Source organism: Microtus oregoni, unplaced genomic scaffold (genome assembly GCF_018167655.1).
Source record: "Microtus oregoni isolate MIOR12 unplaced genomic scaffold, Mior012 000023F_ref0000262, whole genome shotgun sequence".
Lineage (NCBI taxonomy): Eukaryota > Metazoa > Chordata > Mammalia > Rodentia > Cricetidae > Microtus > Microtus oregoni.
The window spans coordinates 6,867,523-6,890,742 of NW_024543082.1; the positions used below are offsets into that span (position 1 = coordinate 6,867,523).

The 23,220-nt window shown below is 39.0% G+C and overlaps 1 protein-coding gene across 1 annotated transcript in view; it reads right to left on the reverse strand.

Annotated features, from left to right (window-relative positions):
* The window catches only part of Kpna1 (karyopherin subunit alpha 1), a 63,565-nt gene that overhangs the window by 35,703 nt on the left and 4,642 nt on the right, over window positions 1-23,220 (reverse strand). The window contains exons 2-3 of the mRNA XM_041672983.1: window positions 13,489-13,622; window positions 2,874-2,981 (exon numbers count right to left, since the gene is read on the reverse strand). Coding sequence (XP_041528917.1) covers window positions 2,874-2,981; window positions 13,489-13,617 — 237 coding nt within the window. The 5' untranslated portion in view covers window positions 13,618-13,622. The remainder of the gene's footprint in view (window positions 1-2,873; window positions 2,982-13,488; window positions 13,623-23,220) is intronic.

A 23,220-nucleotide genomic window follows, 5' to 3' on the forward strand; every position in this document is an offset into this window, starting at 1 on the left:
CCTAGGAACCAAGGACCTAACTACACATGCACACACTAGAATGTTGGGGATTTTCCATCTCCCTGTGATCTTGTGGATGCTCTCCAGACAGAACTCGGTTATTGGAATTAGGGCAAGATAACCCATAGATGTTGACTCAGTTCCTCAGCCTTGGTCAGGGGATATTGACTCAGATACGGTTCCTTGGATACAGTTAGGATGACTCACAGATGTTTCCCCCTTACCCCGCCTGATCTAGCAACCACTCTCTCGCTGTGGCTCAGTAACAACCATTGCTAGTAGCCCTTTGAATCAGCCAAACCTAATAGTTGGAAAAACAACCCCCAGACTCTCCCCTTGTTTCTGTGGATTTTTACTTTAAAAGCAGCCTGTACAGCTATTCGGGGTCTTTTGGATTCTCGAATGCTGAAAGACACTCTCGCGACAGAATTAAATCCTCTTGCTTTTACATCAATTGCGGTGTGAGAGTGTTTTCTTGGGGCAACTCCTCCTCAGTAATTGGACTCTAGGGTCCAACACATAGAGAAACCCTGTCTCGAAACCCCCCTCCAAAAACTCAAAACAAAACAATAACAAACATTACTAACATTACCATATTCACTTAGTATTCTCCTTAGTAGTTGGAAAGACCAACTTCCCCCCAGCCCCCCACCCACACTGTGCTCAGACAGGGCTTCTCTGTGTAGCCCTGACTGTCTTGGAATTAGCTCTATAGACCGGGCTGGCCTCGAACTCAAGAGACCTGTCTGCCTCTACAGCCCAGTACAAAGGTGTACACCACCACCACCTGGCTCAAAGACAGATCTTCTAAAGGCCTGAGAAAAATTTACCACAAACAGATTAAAATGCGAGCCATATCTTCATCAATTCTAAAGGAGTTATATATGTTGGGGAAACCACTTTCTTTTCTAATCCCTCTTGACTTAGTTAGGCAAACTATGTTTCCCACAAGTCTTGCGAACAGTCCCACCAAATTAATGTTTGAGACCACCATTCATGGAGCTAAGATGGAGCTCACTGGTAGAGTTCTTACCCAATATGCTCAAGTTCCTGGGTTAATTCAATGCACACAAAACTGCTTCATTTGTTTTCTAATGAAATCTTCGATGGAAGAATTATTGTAACTACTTACTCAGATATACGTACAATAAATGTTCTGAAATACTTCCTTAGCTACAGTTACTCTTATGATCCTTTATCTAATAGGTTTTTAACTCATCTATGTCTGTATATATCCTTGTATTCTTTATCCATTTATAATTAGTTTAACAGTGACCTCCTATTATTAAAATAGTAATTTTTCTAATTGTAGCCTACATTAAGTACATTGTATTCATATTATAGATATGTAATAAATTTATTTTGAGACTTTTGTACAATTTTGCATCTATTTTCAGCTCAAAAATTTCACTGATTCCTAGTTGGATGATCAGAATGGTACAAAAGTGAGCCTGCGTTGTCTGTGGTTTATTTTGGGGTTTTCTTGGTTCACTTTTGTAAGACGGATGTAACTGGTCAGTGTGTCACACTTCATCTTGGGGACCAATCTCAAGCTAAGCTGCCTCATGGCCACCCAAGCTCTTTTCCTCTGAGTTTATTCACCTCATGAGAAGTGACTTCTCTAAGGCTTTTTTTTGGGGGGGGGGGGGGGGAGGAATGACACAGAGTTTTCTGTGTAGCCCTGGCTGTCTTGGAACTCACTTTGTAGACAAGGTTGACCTTGAACTCACAAGATCCACCTGCCTCTGCTTACCCAGTACTGGGATTAAAGGTGTGTCACCACTATCCCCTAAATTTCTAGCCTATTAAATTACAAGACCTTGAACCCTTGACTACTGTATCTTAAGTCCATGCCTTATCAACCTTATTAGAATATAAATCTCAAACAATTTTTACCAGGAACCCATAGTTCTAAAACTAAAAAGTACTACACAGGGCTGGGATATGTCTCAGTGGCAATGCTGTCGTCTACCCTGAAATAGAACCTGAGTTAAATACCCAGAACACAAAGATGTATGCATGTGATTTCTATTAGAATATATTAATTGTTCAAAACAGAGGGCTAGAGAGATGGTTCAGCCATTAAGAGGACTTGCTATTCTTGCAGAGGGCCTGGGTTCAGTTTCCAGGACTGACATGGCATTAGTTCCAAGGAATTCAGTGCTCTTTCAGCCTCCATGGGCATCTGGCATATACACATTTACATACATGCAGGCAAAACACTTGTATAAATAAAATAAAAATAGAACTGCCTTTGAATCCAGCACTCAAGAGGCAGAGAGGCAGGCAGATCTTGTGAATTCAAGGTCAGCCTGGTCTACAGGACAGCCAAAGCTACATAGAAAAGTCCTGTCTTAAACTCCCCCTAAAAAGAAATACATCTTTAAAATATATATGCTAACTGCATTCGATGAGATATTTTCATAAATGCATAGAATATTTTATATGATATACCTAAAATTATTTAATTAATTATACATACATGTTGGTTTTATTATCACAACTTTGGGGAGGGTACATGTGCCACAGGTACCTGTGGCAATCAGGACAAGAGTGAGTCAGTCCTCACCCTCCACCATGTAAGTCACAAAGACTGAACCGGGCTAGTTGACAAGTTGTATACACTTATGAAGTACAATGAGATGTTTCAACACAGGTATTTTTAACAGACTTTTTTTTGCTTTGATTTAGAAACAGGGTCCGTGAAGTCAAGGAATGCCTCAAACTACCCTCCTTCCTCAGACTCCCTAGTACTGGTATTATATACAGACATTACCATGTCCAATTAACTTAACCTTTCTATTAAACTCAAGAAGACCAACATCTCTTAGCTTCATCACACACCAAAGAGTTCGTTTTACTATCATACTTACTGGGGCCATCTCCATGTTATTAACCTGGGCCTCATGAAAGCCGCCATCTGACATAACTTCTTCTTCGGTTTCTTCTTCTGCTGTAGCGACATTTCTTCTCTTGAATAACTGAAAAGTAAATGGACGTCAGTAACACAATTTTAACACAAGGGAATTCAACACCTTTTTACTTCTAAAACTTTGTACTGCCGGGCGGTGGTGGCGCACGCCTTTAATCCCAGCACTCGGGAGGCAGAGGCAGGTGAATCTCTGTGAGTTCGAGACCAGCCTGGTCTACAGAGCTAGTTCCAGGACAGGCTCCAAAGCCACAGAGAAACCCTGTCTCGAAAAACCAAATAAATAAATAAATAAATAAAACTTTGTACTGCCCTTAGTGTTTCCTGGTGAGACTGCTTTCTCTACAGTCTTACAAAACAATTAACTACCACAATACATATGGCAATCCTCAAGGGCAAGCACAGCAGTGGAGGCACACACCTTTAATCCCGCATTTGGGAAGTTGAGGCAGAAGGATCTTTGTGAATTTGAGGTCAGCCTGGTCGGTCTATAGAGTGAGTTCTGGAACAGCCAGAGCTGTACAGAGAAACCTCTGAAAAGAAAAGCCCCAAACAAACAAACAAATCTCAAAGGCACAAAACTTAACTAAGAGAGACCTGACACTGACATACATACGATGGTGATGACGATAAATAACATTGTACAAGGACAAAACCACTACTTTGGACGTGTTGAAGCCATATCCCTCAACAGTTAGTAAGAAGCAGGCAACAGTCTTAACAGCTCTTCAGGGAAAAATGCAATTAATCAGCCATTTGTTATAACAAGTGGCTTTTATACTGGACAATAACCAGCTTTAAAGTTTAGAAACTCAGGGAGACTGAAGCAGCAAGACACAGCTAGAAGTTGAAGCTTTATAGAACACACTTTGAACATTACTAGTTCAGATGATGTCAAAGGTTCCCTACAGTAACAAAACTATTACTTTCTTTACAGCCCAAGTCATGGTCACTAAAGTGCTTCAACTACACCTATGTAAACTTCAGACAAAGAACTAGAGATGATGCACTAAATGAGTGTGTGTTGTCCCTCTCAGTGTTTTTAAATTCTCATACTTACCTTGCTTCAAATAAACAGATAAACAAACACTGACTATTTATTGAGCTGAATTTCTGTCAAAATTTTAGTATTTCATTTTGGGTTCACAATTAAGACAGAATGGTAATATATCAGAAAATAATAAAGCAATAATCTATATTATCAGACTTTGGTTGGGAGAAATTAAGAGTAATTCATAAAATGGTAAGAATAGAGCTGGGCAAGGCAGGCATGCAGATCTCTGTGAGTTCAAGACTAACCTGGCCAACCAGGGCTACATGGTGAGGCTGTTTCAAAAAAATGTTTAGAATGGTGACTGATATAGCAAATACTCAAGAGTTATTATCCATACTTAAAAATTATTAATTGGTTCAGTTAACTAATACAGAACTGTATAGCTCATAATATACAACAAAAATTAACACACTAATTTTCTTCATAAATTTAGCAAATTAAAAAATAACAATGAATTTTATATGATAAGACTCAGAAAAGTGACAGAGTGAGGCTTTTGTATGCCTAAGACATCAAAAATAAAGCCCTATTTTGTTAAGTGTGGTGACACACTCCTTTAATCCCAGAATACAGAAGACAGAGGTAGGATGCAAGCTCATAAACCACTGGAAACAACTGAAAATTAAGAACATCAGGATAGTTTGAAATTAAGAGAAATTAAGACAAGCCTATGAAGTGTCATCTGACTTCAAAGATGTGAACTGTTTAATTAAGCCTATCACAGTGAATAATTAAAAAAAACTCCAATATACATCATTATAGATTTCAGGACTGGGGAAACTATTCAAAAAGGAAATAAAAAACACAAAAAAGCGGTAGTAGCATCTGGAAACCAGTATGTTGCGGGAGGTCCTCCCACTCCTCCAGCCAATAGCCGCTGAGATACCAGCCTATTGGGGCGTGGTCTCTCTCCCTTTAAAAAAGCAGCCACTTCCCTCTCCTCTCTCTCTTCACTTCCTGCTCTCTCTCTTCACTTCCTGCTCCGCCGGCGACTAGACTCCCTTCCTGGTTGCGCAGAGGGCTGACTGTAAGTTTTTTCCCCTTTAAATAAATACCACCCTATTAATCATAATTCCAAACTGGTGTGGCATTGTTTGTGACTTACGCCTTCAGTTGGCACCCAACATTTGGTATTAGGAGCTCTCCTTCCCCCGCTCGGCTGCCGACTGCGAGTTCGGCTTGGCGCGAGCCTCCCTTCCTTAGCTGACGCAGCCGGCAGGTGGCCTTGTGGCTTATGTCTTGTGCGTGGAGCCAGCAGCTTAATATAAATCATCACGCACTGGCTTTTATTGCTGTGGTTCTTTATATTTTCTCTTTAAACACCTCAGATTGACTTCCAGTCCCCACACACCCTATCATCTGCCTCCCCATGTGGATTTAAACTCCACAGGCCTGCGTAGTCTCCGCCCAAGTGGTATGCTCTTTTCTGAGTCATTTTTAAATCTCCCTTGCAAGCACAGCTCTTAAGTGGCGCGAACCAGAAAACGCGGCTGCTGAAAGATGCAACCCCTAAGGGTGACTCTGTCACATGGAGGCATAAGCGGCTTCCAGATTGCTCTTCTCTACCCCTGGATGCTGGGTTTCTGGTTCAGTCTCTGGAATTGATTTAATTACATTTACTTTGTTGAACAACTTACATTTTCCAGATTTTAACAGATACTAGGCAGACTCTGAAACAGGACCCTGTTTTCGTCACGACTTGGCAACAGCGCCACCTGCTGGATAATAGGTAATATGGCAGTTTTCGTTTCCAATGCGAATTTTACTGTTCTGGTTACCAATACAATGGGTTATATCATGCAAGGTTTATATGACTATGGGGATAACTTAATTTACTGGTTACTAGGTTTCAGTATTCTTTTGCATATTCTATCATTTAGGAAGATCATGGCACTCCTAAGAACCATACAATCTTTACTAGAAACTCATGCAGGTCAGGAGATTCAGGATTCAAAAGAGACAATAATAAAGACAATAATAAAAAGACTTGAAATGATTGAAGAAATGATTGGAGCTGGTGAACAGAGTAATAAGGCACAAGGACAGGATACAATGCCAACACCAGCTATTAGAACTGGCTTACCCAAGGTTTTAGCGGCATACCCTATACTTGATTCTGACAAAGCGTCAACTTCTAAAGGCTCAAAGGGAGTCAGAGAAGCTAGATGGACGCCAATAGCAATGAATGATCTAAAAGAAATTAAGCAAGCTATTGTTAATTTTGGCTTGCACTCTGAATATGTAAAGGAAATGATAAGGATTTGGGCTTCTAATGCTAGAGCTATCCTCCATGATTTCCATCAGTTAGTGTCTGCAGTTTTAGATAATGGACCTTCCTTGATGTTTGGAATTTATTTCAGAGAAGAATCCAAACATATGGAACAGCAAGGAAGAGCAAAAGGTGTCGAAGTTTCCCAAGATCAAATTCTTGGTGCAGGAGAATATGCTGATCCACAGGTCCAAGCTCTTTATGACGATGAAGTACTGTGTCTATGTCACCAAGCAGCTTTAAATGCTTGGAACACGATACAAGATCCAGGAAAAAGGGATGAATCATATACCAGAATTAGGCAGGGACAGAGAGAACCCTTTATTGACTTTTTGCAAAGATTAATTAAGGCTCTGGACATAGGGGTAACAGACCCAGAAGCTAGACGAATACTTCTTTTTTTTTTTTGTTTTTTGGTTTTTTAGAGACAGGGTTTCTCTGTGGCTTTGGAGGAGAAATACTTCTTGAATCTCTAGCTTTTAAGAATGAAAACATAGAATGCAAAAAGATAATTGGGCCTTTAAAGTCTAGATCAGCACCTATGGATGAATGGATTCAGCATACGATGAATGTTGAGACGTTTAGCTATAACGATGAATCTTGGGTAGGAGAAGCAATGAGGAGACATCAAACTGCCAGGTGTTTTAATTGTGGTAAATTAGGACATCTGAAAAGGGATTGCAGGCACAGAATTTCTAGGAATATTATCTCTTCTGGGAATGACAAAAATAGGAGACCTAGGCCTTCAGGTATATGTAGGAGATGCGGTGAAGGCCGACATTGGTCCAACGAATGCAGGTCAACAACAGACAAACAAGGCAGCCCGATACCATCGGGAAACTCTTTCAGGGGCCTCTCGCAGGCCCCCAAGCCAACAGTGGCCCAGTCATTCCCAGTCACAGTGGAGAACGTGCCTCACCAAGAAAATGAAAAGCTCCAATTTCTGCTGAAAAAAGTAATACTGGTCTAAATGATGAATTACGCGTGGAGGATGAGTCAAAAAAACCCAGTAGGACAGAGTAAACGTATGTTTTGGCAGACTTCTATTAACGATCAAAGACCAAAGCTAAGAGTCTGTATAAATGGCACTTTTATTGAAGGCTTATTAGACACAGGTGCGGATGTAAGTATCATTACCCCAGAATCTTGGCATCCAAATTGGCTTCTTCAAGAGGTAGATGTTCAGTTCCTGGGAATTGGAACCCTATCTCGTGTAAAACAAAGCACAAGATGGATTGAATTCATAGGGCCCGAAGGACAAATAGGAAGACTAAGGCCATATATAGCCAATATTGCCATAAATTTATGGGGCCGTGACCTGCTACAGCAATGGAATACCCAGATTAACATTCCTGTAGTTCCAGGAACTCATAATTCTGGAAAGGATATGATGAGGTATTATGGAAAAAGGTCACCAGCCATTCAGGCTGTACAAGAACATACAGCAAATACCAAACCTTTAGAGGTACCAACAGCCCTACCTTTAAAATGGCTAACTGAGAAGCCAATATGGATCAAACAGTGGCCTCTAGCTGAAGATAAACTACAGGCATTGGAACAGCTGGTGCAAGAGCAACTAGATGCTCACCATATTGAAGAATCAACCAGCCCTTGGAATTCTCCTGTGTTTCTGTAAAAAAGAAATCTGGTAAATGGAGAATGGTGACAGATCTAAGAGCTGTCAATGAAGTAATTCAACCTATGGGCCCACTATAATCTGGAATTCCTTTGCCTTCTCTGTTACCAAAAGGATGGCCTCTTATAGATATTGATTTAAAAGATTGTTTTTTCACTATACCGTTACAAGAAAAGGATAGAGAAAAATTTGCCTTCACAGTGCCTACTTATAATAATTCTCAGCCTAATAGGAGATATCCATGGACTGTCCTCCCACAGGGTATGTTCAATAGTCCTACATTGTGCCAATATTTTGTAAGTAAGCCATTGGAAATAATTCGTAAACAATTCCCCAAGTCCATAATTTATCATTACATGGATGACATCTTGTTATCTGATTCAAATAAAGATACTTTAGAAGGGATTCTTGAAGAAGTAAAGAAAGTCTTGCCTAGGTGCGGATTACAAATTGCCCCTGAAAAGGTTCAAAGAGGAAATTCTATTTATTACCTACGTTACAGAATAGGGTTAGAGAAAATTAAAACACAAAAGGCACAAATTAGGAGAGACCGGTTAAAGACTCTTAATGACTTCCAAAGATTGTTAGGAGACATTTCCAGTCTACGACCAACTGTTGGGATAACACCTGATCTAATAGTTCATTTAAACAAAACCTTAGATGGTGATAAAGATTTGAATAGTCCAAGAAAACTGACTGCTGAAGCAGAAAAGGAACTGACAATGATTGAGGAAAAATTACAGGAGGCACATGTGGATAGGGTGAACCCAAATCTTAGCTGCATCCTAGTCATATTTCCTTCCAGAATTTCTCCTACAGGGATTCTAATGCAGAGGGAAGATATTATTTTAGAGTGGATATCTATACCTAATAAACCAAGTAAAAAATTAAAAACTTATGTGGAAGAAGTCTCTGAATTAATTATAAAAGGTAAGCTGAGACTTCGTCAACTAGTAGGTATAGACCCAGCAGAAATTATAGTGCCTTTTACTACTGAAGAAATAAAAAAGCTATGGGAAGACAATGAACCGTGGCAAAGAGCTTGTGCTAATTTTTTGGGAGAAATTAATAGCAACTATCCCAAAAGTGGTAAACTTAACCTTATAAAAAGAACTTCTTGGATTCTTCCTAGAATTGTACGTGATGCTCCAATAACTGGAGGCCGTACGTTCTATACTGATGCAAATAAATCAGGGAAGGCAGGTTACAAGTCAGATGAATTGAGTAAGGTGGAACAAAGCCCTTATAATTCTGTCCAGAAGGCAGAATTATATGCCATTCTTATGGTGCTAAGGGATTTTAAAGAACCTCTTAATATAGTTTAGAACTCTCTTATTTAAACAAAAGGGGGAGTTGTTGCGGGAGGTCCTCCCACTCCTCCAGCCAATAGCCGCTGAGATACCAGCCCATTGGGGCGTGGTCTCTCTCCCTTTAAAAAAGCAGTCACTTCCTTCTCCTCTCTCTCTTCACTTCCTGCTCTGCAGGCGACTAGACTCCCTTCCTGGTTGCGCAGAGGGCTGACGGTGATCTGTAAGTTTTTTTCGCTCTAAATAAATACCACCCTATTAATCATAATTCCAAACTGGTGTGGCATTGTTTGTGACTTACGCCTTCACCAGTATGAAAGAAAAAAGTTTCAACATTCTAAGAAAATCTGACTGCTTGAGAGACTGAGGCAGAATGACTGGCCCAAGTTCAAGGACAGCCTAGCCTATACAGTGAATACCAGGCCAGTCAGTGCTATCTAGCCAGAACTTTTTCTGCATGCCCCCCTTTCAGGAATCTACTAAAGAACTGACTTTAGCAAAAAGAGGAAGTAAATGCTTCCAGAACGATGGTTCTCAACCTAGGAATCAAGAATCCTTTGAGGTTCAAATAACCCTTTCACAGGGATTGCTAAAGATCATCAGAAAACACAGAAATTGATATTATGCTTTATAGCAGTAGTAAAATAAGTCATAAAGTGGCAAGAAACAAAATTTTACAGTTGGGGTCAACCACAACATGAGGAACTCTATTAAAGGATCACAGCATTAGGAACGTTGAGAACCACTGGTCTAGAAAAACATGAGATTGGAGACTGGAGAGATGGCTCAGTGGTTAAGAGCACTGGCTTCTCTTCCAGAGGTCCTGAGTTCAATTCCCAGCAACCATATGGTTGCTCACAACCATCCATGAGATCTGGTGCCCTCTTTTAGTCTGGCCTGCAGACATACATACAGACAGAACACTGTATAAATAATGAATAAATAAATAAATAAATCTTAAAAAAATAAAAACAAAGATTAAGGAGAAAGGATCATTATAAGAAAAATGGTAAGAAATCCCAGTAAAGAAGTCTTAGTACAATAAATAGCTACACAGCAAACTCACAGAATAATCAATATTAACTGATCCCAGAGGGCAAAACTGTGGAGGGGAAAAACTTAAAAAAAAAAAATACTAGAGCCAATAAATTATCTGAAAAGTTTACGAAGTTAAACTAAAAAAACAAAAATTAAATAAAAATTAACTTGTCATAGAGACATACGCCTTTAGTTCCAGTATTTATGAGGCAGGGGCTAGCTTGGTCTGCAAAGAAAGCTCTAGGACAGCCAAAGCTGCATGAGACTCTGTCTCATAAATAAACAAATGACCTAACTATAGGAGGGAATCAGTAAATGTTAGAAATTTAAAGAAAGCTAAATAGGTTTTTTTTAAAAAAGGCACAGGAGGAGGAGCAGGTTGCTGGAGAGATGGTGCAGTGGGTAAGTTTGCTCTTCCAGAGAACCTGGGTACAATTTCAAGCATCTACATAGTGGTTTCACAACCATCTCTAGCTCCAGGGGAATCTAACTGACCCTCCTCTGGTCTCCACAGGTACCAGGCATGTACATAGTATACAGACATAGATGGAGGCAAAACATACACATAAAATGCAGGAATTACATATATATATATATATATATATATATATATATATATATATATATAGAAGGGCTGGAGAGATGGCTCATTGGTTAAGAGCATTTGCTGCTCTTGCAGGGGACAGAGTATCCAGGTTCATAACTGCCACATGGCAGCTCACAGTTCCAGAATCTGATACCCTCTTCTGACCTTCACAGACACTGCATGCAAGTGCAAACATACATGCATACAAACACACATGCATACATACAGGCAAAACACTCAAACTAAAAACAAATCAAGAAAGACAAAAAAAGAAAAGAAAGGAAAAAAAACTCCAAGAAAAAAAGCAATGTACAGAAAAGCAAATACAGCTGCTCATCAGTGATGGATAATGAAAGCACACAGGAATACAACTATGCTGCTAGGAATGACTGGAAAGAGCGCTGTAAGACCTTTACCTGCTACAGGGAAACATCAGCAGATATACAGAAATTACTCAGAAATTTAACATTCATAAGAGTTGAAAGCATCTTACCTAGCAATGAAACCTGAAACCTCTAGTATTTTCAAGTATCTGAAAACTGTTTGGCTTCCTCCACTACATGTGTCAGTCACTCATCTCAAAGTAGGAATGTGAAAGAAAATATAACCACACAGACAGTCATGATCTATAGACTACCTCATACACAACAGGTTACCTGAACTCACAGGCCAAGCTAATTGATGACAAATTCTGACAGTCCAGATTATCAAAACCGTTATTCCAGAAGATATTTCTCTTCACTAAAAATGCCAAACAGGCCTTCATTCCTTATTACTTTGTGTATGAACTTTAAAGCAATAACATATGACTATATCATATCAAGTCGGCAGGAATCTAAAGCTCAGTGTAGCTGGGTTCCAAATGGTAGTTCCACAATAGCCAGGAATGGAGAATAACAAAGGTTTATTTATTTGGGGATAAACTCATAATAAGGGTAGCGATCCACAGTTCTCTGCACACACTAGAAACTGGAACCGAATCCAGAAAAAAAAAAGGTGGGGGGGGGGCTGTGCACACTTTTTGTCTGCACTTATAGTACATGAGACTTCACCCAAAGTGGGCCTGTATCTTAAAGGCTATTGGCTGAAGAAGTTTCCACAACTCAGTAAACATAACGCATGTTCTTTCTGTACAGAAGACCTTTTAATTTCACTTGTCCGAGCTATACACAGAGGTTGTTTATATACTTTGTCTAGATAACAAATATTAATTTCTATTCTGCTGAAAGGGTGGCACTAAGAGACGCAGCTAACACTTTGCACTCGGAAGCATCAATTACTACACTTTACTCAGACCTTGCTTAGTTGGCACAAGCCAAGGACCTTATAGATAGATGAGAAAACAGCTGTGGGAAGATCAACAGTACCAAATGAATTTCTGTTTTCCTTATCTTCAGTATCTCACAAACAAGGCATGAAGTACTAATGAGTTACCCGTACAAGACAGAATTTACCAAGTGACCAAGATTTTTTTTTGTTTTTTAATTTTAACTTATTTTTTTAACTTCATTTTATATTCCATTCACAATTCTCCCCCCACCATCTCTCCCCCAGACCACCCTTGTTATTTTTTGTTTTTGAGACAGGTTATTTGGCTGACCTGGAACTCGCTATGTAGACCAAGATGGCCACAAACTCAAAAAAAGAAAAAAAAAAGTGTGCCTGCTTCTGTCTTTGAAGTAGTGCAACTAAAAGCATAAAACCACACCCAGCTGAAAGTTAAGAACCAATATTCCAGAAAATTAAAGCCCTAGCACAATTTCAGATTTTTACATAGTAAATATGGTAAACTTCCAACTACAAATGCTTTTAGTCAGAAATGTGGTCGTATTTGTCAATTTATATACTATGGACATTGAGCTTCTGCTTTCAGGAAGTTAAATAAAGAAAAAAGCTATGGAAATTTTATAATAGAATTGAAGCATGAAAAAGTAATCACACACACACAAAATCAGTAAACTAATCAAGGACAATTCAAGCATGTCCAACTTTTTGACACTGTGACACAAGATATCCAAGGGGGGAAAAATTAAGGGAGCCCATGAGATGACTAATTGGCACTTACTACCACCCAGGAACCAACTAGGCAGAAAAAGAGAATCAACTCCTGCAAGTTGTCTTCTGACGTCTACAAGCATTCTTGGCTCCAAGACGCCCGACCCCTACTCTGTCACACAAACATCATGCATATACACTAAATAAATGTGATCTAATAAAAACAATAATAACCCTTTAGTTTTTTATGAGATAGGGTTTCTCTGTATTAACAGCCTCAGTTGTCATCAAACTCACAGAGATCCACCTGCCTCTGCCTCCCAAGTGCTGGGATTAAAAGTCAGTGCCACCACCACCCAGCAATAATAATAACAAACCAAAAGCATTATCCAAAATGTCTTTTTGAATAAAATAAATTGAGAAAAGATATATTCTCTCAAATTTTACTTTAGAATATTAGATATTGGAACTATATAGGGAGAAACATGGAGCAACCAGAGCACATAAATGACAATCACTGAAGTTAACGTATGAGTTTATGAGGTTCACTGCCCTTTGTTCCTGTTTATTTTCAAACTTCTCAAATAAAATTTATGAGAGGCAGTGCTTTGTCATCTGAGAATTCAATAACACATATGTACAACAGAAGGTGACTGACAGCCCCACAGACTTACCTGCTCCTCTCTCTTCTGCTTCCGTAACTGCAGGCCCTCTTCCTCCCTCCTCCTGCGCATCTCATCTGGATTCAGAGATTTGTTCTTGTAACTTTTCAGGCGAAAGTTCTCCTTTCCTGGAGTGGTCATGATTTCTAGAAAAACAGCGAGGGAACAGATGAATTTTAAGGATTTTATTATTCTCTGAGCTCAGGCTTCAACACACACACACACACACACACACACACACACACACAGAGGTGGAACACGAGAAATGGTTATTTCATTTATGTATTGGGAGGGAAGGAAGCCAGCACACTATATGGGGTCAGAGGACAACTTGCAGGAGTCACTCTCTCCTAGCACTATAGTCGTGAGGAGGGAATATTCACAGTCAGGCTTGGCAGCAAGCATCTCACTCCACAATTTATCTTACCAGCTCTATCATATTTCCAAAAGTATTATTAAAATATTCAATTCACCATTTTTACTATAGTAACAGGTATGTGTAAATATTACCAGACTGAATTTGAGTATTTTTATCACCTTAAAAAAGAAACCTGTCTTGGTCAGGCGGTGGTGCGCACACCTTTAAGTCCAGCACTCAGGAAGCATAGGCAGGCAGAGCTCCGTGAATTTGAGGACAGTCTGTTCTCCAGGATAGCCAGGGCTACAAAAAGAATCCCTGACTCAGAAAAAGAAACCTGTTTCACTTAGCTCATTAGCTATTGATCTTATTTTAGACATTTCAAACAGAATTATATGATATGTAATCTTTTGTTGATAGGCTTCATTTAGCCTAACACTTTTAAGATTGATTTTCACTGTAGCAAATTATCAGTATTTTACTTCTTTCTACAGCTGACTAATAGTCCATTGTATATGTCTACAACAATTACATTTATCTCTTATCAGCTGATGGACAATTGGGTTATTTCTATCTTTTAGCTATTATGAACTATGCTTCTATAAACATCTATGAAGAAGATTTTGCGCAGACATATTTCCATTTCTCATGCATATATAGTTAGCAGTTGTATTGTGTGTCACAGTAACTCTATGCTTAATCGCTTGAAAAACTGCCCATCTTCCAAGGTGACTTTATCATTTTATATGTCCATCACCACTAGCTGGAATTTTCGACATCCTAGCTAATATGATTCCTTTAACTGAAGTTAAAGGTATGAAATGGTAGCTCATGGTTCTGATTTGTAATCCTCTGATGATTAAGAAAATACAGCATCAAAAAAAAAATACAGCATCTTGGCAACTATTATCTAAGTATGTAGCTATCATAAAAATCTGCAGATCTTTTGTCTATTTTTAATTGGGTTACACGTCTTTTCATTACTAAGTTGTAAGAGGCTTTTTAAAAATAGATTATAGATGAAAATCTTAAAAATCTTAATTTTGAGCTAGAGAGATGACTCAATGTTTAAGAGAAGCTGTTGCTCTTGCAGAGGACCTGGGTTCATATGATGACTCACAACTATCTACAACTCCAGTTTCAGTTGATCTGAAGCCCTCTTTTGGTTCCAAGGGCAACCACATGGTGCACATACATACATGAAGGCAAAACATTCATACATGGAAAATAAAAAATATTTTTTAAAAAAAACCCTTAATTTTAACATAAGCCCTAAATAATATTTCTTTTCTTTTAAGATTTATTTATTTACTTATTATGCGTAGAAGGAGCTGTGGGCCGCTTCCCGCCTTCCTGCTCCCAGCCACCAGCTAGCTTTATACCAGTAATAACAACTCACAAATTGTATTCTTTTAAACACTGCTTGGCCCATTAGCTCTAGCCTTTTACTGGCTAACTCTCACATCTTGACTAACCCATTTCTAATAATGTATATAGCACCACGAGGTGGTGTCCTACAAGGAAAGATTCAGCGTGTCTGACCTGCGTCCATCTTGGGCTGGAGCTTAATCTCGTCTGCCCCGGAGAGGAGCGGCATGGTGTCTGGCTCACTTCCCTTCTTCCCAGCACTCTGTTCTGTCTACTCTACCTACCTAATTTTCTGACCTATCAGGCCAAGCAGTTTTCTTTATTGATTAACCAATGAAACAGATTGACAAAAGACTTTCCCACATCATTTATGTATACAGTGTTCTGCCTGCATGTATGCCTGCAGGCCAGAAGAGGGCACCAGAGCTCATTAGGGATGGTTGTGAGCTATCATGTGGTTGCTGAGAATTGAACTCATGATCTATGGAAGAACCACCACTGAGCTATCTCTTCAGCCCACCTTTTCTCATTCATGCTTTTGATGTCATATCTAGAAATTCTTCACTTTATGTTCTTAGGAGTTATATACAGGTTTTCTCTTACAGTGGTCCATTCCAAGTTAATATTTCTATATGCTATGTGGTAAAAGTTGAACTTCATTCTTTTGCACGTCTATACAGTTTTCCAAGTGGTATCTGATGATCTTTCAACGATCTTGGAGCTTGTTACAGAATGCATGTTATGACTGCCCACAATGTGTGTATGAAATCCTAAGTCCCAGTATGAGAGAGTACGTGCGGTGAGTCCAGTATGATTGGTCATGAAGGCAGACCCCTCAGAAATTAGGTTAATTCCTTTATAAAAGACATGCCTTTAATCCCAGCACTTGGGAAGCAGTGGATTTCGAGTTGAGGTCAGCTTGATCTTTTAGTGAGTTTCGGGACAAGTCAGGAATACACAGAGAAACCATATCTCATATAAAAAAACAGTGTTTGCTTGCCCTTTCTGTCAAGTAAAAAGACAAGCATCCTGAACCATGAGAAATGAATTTCTGTTACTTGTGAAGCATTCTTGTTTGTCATACATAGGTTTAGTTTTATGACTTTTGATTATATTCAATTGCTCTTTGATTATCAATGCCTTGTGTGAACATTAGAACAAGGAAGTGTGGACCTTTCTACAAGCTCTCTTAAAAGATTTGCCTTAGTCATTACAGATCTCCTGTACTTTCACATCAATTTTCAGAATCAGTCTGTCAAGTTCTACAAACAGTTCAGATCCTGATAACACTGTAATGAACCTATAGATCAATTTGGGGAGTACTGCCATCATAACAAGCTAAACATTCTAATTTATAATTTTGATTTGTCTAACTACTTTTTTACCTTTATTTCAGTGTGTGTGTGCATACACGTGCATATGTGCTTACATATATGTGCACTTATATGTGCCTGGTACCCCTTGGGAGACCAGAAGCTGGTGTTGGATGTCCTGGAACTAAAGTTTTAGACAATTGTGAGCTACTATGTGAGTGCTGGGAACCAAATCCAGGTCTTCTGCAAGAACATCAAGTACTTAGCACTGCTAAGCCATCTCTCCAACTCCCCCTAGCAATGCTTATGCACATTTCTGAGTATAAATTTTAACTTCTTTTGCTAAACATATTCAAGTATTTTTTATTTCCTGATGAGTCAATTTTTAATTTTGCTTTAGGTTATTCGTTATGTCTACAGAAATACAACTCATTGTTATGGCAGTTTTGTTTGGTTTTCATGTTTTTGAGACAGTGTTTCATGTAGCCCAACCTGGCCTCAAACCCCACCTCCCAAGCACTAGGATTCTAGGCGTGCACCACCACACCCAGTTTCAAATGATTCATAAATACTGACCTAAAATACCCTTCCATCTTGTTGAGCTTATCAGTGTTCAGCAGATACACAAGACTATCTCCTATACAGACTTTAGTTATAACGACTAACCTTAATGCCTTTGTACTCTTTAGTTTCCTAGTTAAGGTTTTCAATACAAAGCTGAATATAAACGGAAAACAGACATCTAAGGAAAGCTACCATCAAGCATGACATTATTACCCTTACCCTTGAGAATTATGTAAAATTTTTATTAGCTTATGTGTATGTTGTGTCTATGTGAATATATGTTATGTGTGCTTGGGTATCCACAAAGGCCAGAAGATGGTGTTAGAACCCCAGGAGCTGGAGTTACAAGTGGTTTTGAGTACTGGAAACTAAACTAAGGTGCTCTGGAAGATCAGGAAGCGCTCTTCTATTTTCACTGTGAGCCTAGCCTTTAAAACCTAAGTTATCTCTCCAGCCCAGGAGTGCTCTTAACCAATAAATCATCTGTTTTCCATGCGTGTGCTCTACCATGTTGAGAAGCTCCTTTCTATTACTAGATGAGTGTTTTCTACCATTGAAAGAATTTGGACTTTGTGAAATGCTTTTTCTGTACACTGAGATGCACTTTTTGTTTTTATTTTACTAATACATTACATTAACATGTTTTAAGACTTTAAACCAGTTCCTTCATATCTCTAGGAAAAATCCCATCTCACTATAATGAGTAAGTAAGTCTTCTGGAAGACTGCTGGGCTCCACTGTAAGACTCTGTTGAGAATTGTGTTCAAATTATGATATCAGTCTGTATTTTTCTTGTGAATATCTTGTCTGGCTTTGGTATCAGACTTTGGTATGAGCTTTAAAAAATGAGCTGGGTGATGAAATACTTTGTAAAGAATTAGTCCTGAGTCTTCAGATGTCTGGTAGAATTCAGGAATGAAGTCAACAGGCCTAAACTTTTCTCTGTGAGCAGTTCGTTCTACAGCTCCACACTTTATATGTCTATTCATAGTCTGTTCTTATTTAGACAGCTTTGATAGGTATAATATGCCTGTTTCATCTAAGTCTTTATTGCGATACAAGAGTTGACCACATTTTTATAATCTTTTGTATTGCAAGCTAGCAATGTACCCAACTTTGCTTCAGTTTTGTATACAGTAAACCTTTTTCCAATGGTTTTACTTTCCAAAGTTGCAGACACCAATTATAAATCACAATCCAAACCTAGAAAAGTAGAGAAAAAAGCAATTCATAAGTTTTACAGTGCCCATCATCTAACTGCTGTTGAAATTTCACACCATCCCACTCCATCATGTCAGCTAAGTAAATCATTATTTTGCCCAGTATACTAAGGCTTTATCCAGTACCTACTTTTATTGTGTTAAACAGTTATTGTGGTCATCAAACCAAATATCAACAAACTAAAATGCTTGTATATAAGATTCAATATTACCTGCTTTCAAATACCCATTAAGGGAAATAGAATGTCTTCCCCAAAAGACAACTGTAATTTGTTTATAGTTTGCTTCCTCATTACTCCTGGTTGTTCTCTTCACTACTGAAGATATAGTAATGAAGTGTCTTCACTCTTATTGAATTACTCAATTATCCCTTGATTTATGTCACACACATACCCTTCTCATTTACTATAGGCCTTGTCTTTGGGAGGAAGAAAAAGATGAGCTAGAGAGATGACTCAAATTTAATTCCCAGAACCCAAATCAGGCAGCTCACAACCATCTATAACTCCTGCTCTAGGGTATCTGACACCTCTGGTCACCACTGCAGGCATCTACCATCATGTTTGTGCACAAAAACAGACTCAAGTCCCACCTCAAAAGATGTCAGACATGGTAGCTTGTAGTAATAAGGAGCATTGGGGCTGTGTCCCCATCACCCCAGCCACCTCACTAGCTTATGCCCCGAAATAACAACACACAAGTTGTATTCATTTAAACACTGCTTGGCCCTTTAGCTCTAGCCCTTACTGGCTAATTCTGATATCCCAATCAACCCATCTCTAATAATCTGTGAGCACCGGTCTTACCGGGAAGATTCTAGCCTACGTCCATCCTGGGTCGGAGCTTCATTGTGTGTGTCTGCCCAGGAGCCGGGAGCATGGCGTCTCTCTGAGGCGTCTGCTCCCGAGAGGAGAGCTGTCGAGTCTGAGCTCACTTCCTCTTCCTCCCAGCATTCTGTTCTGTTTACTCCTCCCACCTATGTTTTAACCTATGAGGGCCAGCCAAGCAGTTTCTTTATTGTTTTAACCAATGACCTTCCTCCATCAGTAGCTTAAGGCTATGATCCCAAAACTTGGGAGGTGGAAGCAGGAGATTAATATTTCAAGGTCACCCTCAGCTACATAGCAAGTTCAAGGCTAAGGGAAATCTGGTCTACTTAAGAGAGACTGTCTCAAAACAAAAATTTTCCAAAATAATTTCCTAAAAATCCAAAAATATTTTCACAAAAACTAACTACTCTGTTATTTTTTTTTCTTCTAAAGAAACAACTGACTCTAGCTAAGGAGAACTCCTTTAAAATCCTAAAGTTCATAGAAAGCAGCTTTATTGGATCTGGGCAGTAATAAAGGGTATACAATATAGCTGGGTGGTGGTGACCCAGTGGCTCAGGCCTATAATCCCAGCACTCAGGTGGATCTCTGAGTTAGAGGCCAGCCTGGTCTAGAAAGTGAATTTCAGAACAGCCAAGACTACACAAAGAAACCGTGTCTCAAAAAAAAAAAAAAAGTATGTGTATATTTGATGACATGAGCCAAGCCTGATGACACACACCTTTAATCCCAGCATTCAGGAGGCAGAGGCAAGGGGATCTCTATGAGTTCCAGGTAGGCTGGTCTACAGCAAGTTCTAAAACAGTCAGAGCTACAAAGAAAGACCATCTCAAACAACAAGAAAAGAAGGAACTCAGTTGTATCTTTTTATTAAAGTGCCTTAAGAGAACCAATTACATGGAGACATTAGATTTCTCTGAAACTTGGATCCCCCATTTCTAGAATGGAGATATGAAGAACTCAGAAGGTGAAGAGAACATAACATTTCATAGCATACTTGTACTGCCTGATCCATATTTAGGTCAAATTTGATATACAAAGAATGAAGTGATCAGAGGTCTCCAAAGCTCTAAAAAGTAGATGGTAGCTGGGCTTGGGCACAGTTCTAATACCCTGGGTTTAATCTCCAATACCAAAAGACACCCAAGAAAAAAAAAGTATTTCAGCTAAATTGTAAAGTAGAAAAGATTTTAGCAGATAAGGTTAAAAAAGAAAATTCCACAAAAAAAAAAAAAAGAAATCAGAAGAGGGACTGGAAAGATGGCTTAGTGGTTAAGAGGACCAGAGTCAGGTTCCTGATGGAGGAGGGCCATCTGTCTATGTGTTACTTTCACTGGTTAATAAAGAAACTGCCTTGGCCCTTTAATAGGACAGAAAATTAGGTAGGCGTAGTAAACAGAACAGAATACTGGGAAGAAGGGAAGTGAGGCAGACGCCATGGAGCCAGCTGCCAGATCAGACATGTTGAATCTTTCCTGGTAAGCCACCACCTCGTGGTGCTACACAAATTACTAAATATGGGTTAAAGCAAGATGTGAGAATTAGCCAATAAGAGGCTGGAACTAATGGGCCAGGCAGTGATTAAATGAATACAGTTTCCGTGTAATTATTCTTGGGCTAAGCTAGCTATGTAGGAGCTGGACGGGATGAAGAGCAAGCCTGCTCACCTCATCACTACAGATTCCCATCATCCATGTCCAATAGAACAGAACCTGGAGCTCTAGTTCCAGGAGATCTGACACATTCTTCATGCTTATGTGAGCATGTGCGCACATACACACATACACAACTAAAAGTAAAATAAATTTTTAAGATTAAAAAAGAAATCAGAAAGTGGTTGCTGAGGAATGGCAATCTCATCTATTAAAACAGTTATTCTTCAAAACAGAGAAAAGACAACTAAGAAATGCCAACTACTCGTTTTCTTTCTCTTCATTACTTCTGTGTGCACACATGTATGCACTCACACATTTTGAGCGCACATGCATGTATATCAGAATGGAGACAAGAGGGTGAGTGTGTCTTCTCCTTTCACTCTCCACCTTACTACTAAGACAGGCTCTTGCACTAAACCTAGAGATCACCAATTAGAACAGCTTGGCTGGCTGCAAGCCTCAGAGATCCTCCAATCTTTGCCTCCCCAGAACTGGGATTTATACACACACAACACCACACAAAGGCTCTGAGGGGTTTTTGTTGTTGTTGTTGTTTTAAATCTTTCTACTTGAAATTTTTGCTTGGTAGGATCAGGACAGAATTTCCAACCATTCTGAAATAGCCTTCAACATACTGCTACCATTTTATACTAGGTATTTACATGAAGCAGTCATCTCAGCACTGTTACGTATAAAATCAAAGAATCAATCAACTCTGAAATGTGCTGAAGATGTTATATATCTTGCAACATCAAATATTCAACAAAGATGTAATAATGAAAAAATAGATGTAATAATGGGAAAATAAACACACAACTGACTCATACAAATTTGTTTTAGTCTTTAATAAATGGTAAAAGTTCATTTATATCAAAGAATTACTTTAAATTAGTTTCTATTTGTTTATTATCAGTAAATGCTTGACCTGCATTCTTATTTGTATTACACCCACATACTCTGGCTGCAGAAAAATTTCTTGAACAAAAATGGTCTCTAGTGGAGAAAATTTAAGCTCTGGAATGTTCAAAATAAACAGCACACATACACCTTGACAGACATTTCATCTCACAATAAATCATGTGTAATTACAACTGTAAACATTCACAGCTGAGCCACAGAGGACTGGGATTCTACGATGCTAGAGGAATGAATAGAAGGAGAGCTCAGAATGTTTTTAATTGTTTTTTTAAGATTTATTTATTTATTATGAATACAGTGTTCTGGCTGCATGTCAGACGAGGGCACCAGATCTCATTACAGACGGTTGTGAGCCACCATGTGGTTGCTGGAAATTGAATATAGGACCTCTGGTAGAACAGTCAGTGCTCTTAACTCTGAGCTATCTCTGTAGCCCGAGCTCAGAAATTTAAGACAGATATTTTAAAGTATCCTGTATGATCTGGTATGTCAAAACTGATGCAATCAACTTTAAAATTCTTTTTTCCTAAGGGACAGGAAATAATAAAATTTTCAAACCTGAAAGATAAATTTCCAGTTTTTTAAGGGTCTATAGAATGCAGCTTTAAAAAAAAAGATATTTATTTATGTATATGGGTGTTTTGTCTGCATGTATGCTTGCACATCAGAAGAGGGTATTGGATCCTATAGATCCAAGGAGTTAAACTCAGGACCTTTGAAAAAAAAAAGCCAGTATTCTTAACCACTGAAGTATCTCTCTAACCCTGGAATGCTCTTAAAATAATAAAAAAAAAAGCCTGAGGTGAGGGGAATGGAAATGTAACTCAGTTGGTAGAATGCTTGTCTACCATGCTGGGGGTTCCATCCCCATTACCACATTAATGAAAAAAAAAAAAATCAGGTGCTGGGGACCCTAACCCTAACCCAGAAGCACAGGAATTAGTAATACTGACTGTTCTTCCAGGTCATGAATTCAATTCCCAGCAACCACATGGTGGCTCAACCATCTAAAATGAGATTTGATACCGAATTCCAGGTGGTGTGACCCCTTCTTCTAGCCTCTAGAGGGACCAGGTATTAATGTAGTGCACAGACATGCATGTAGACAAATACCCATACACATAAAAATAAAATTGGAAAAAAATATGCTTGTCACTTAAGAAAGAAAGTTCAGGGCTCGATAGATGGCTCAGAGGTTAAGAGCACTGGCTGCTCTTCCAAAGGTCCTGAGTTCAATTCCCAGCAACCACATGGTGGCTCACAACCATCTGTAATGAGATCTGGTGCCCTCTTCTGGTCTGCAGGCATACTTGCAAGGGAACACTGTATACATAATAAAGAAAAAAAGAAAGTAAGTTAGTTCAAGGTCATCCATCCTCTAGACCAGCTTAATATACATGAGATCCCATCTCAGATTGCAAAAAATTTTCAAGAATGAAAACTTGAATTTGGATCCTCAGCACCAGGTAAAGGACCAGATGTAGCACACAAATCTGTAAACCCAGAGCTGGGGTAGTG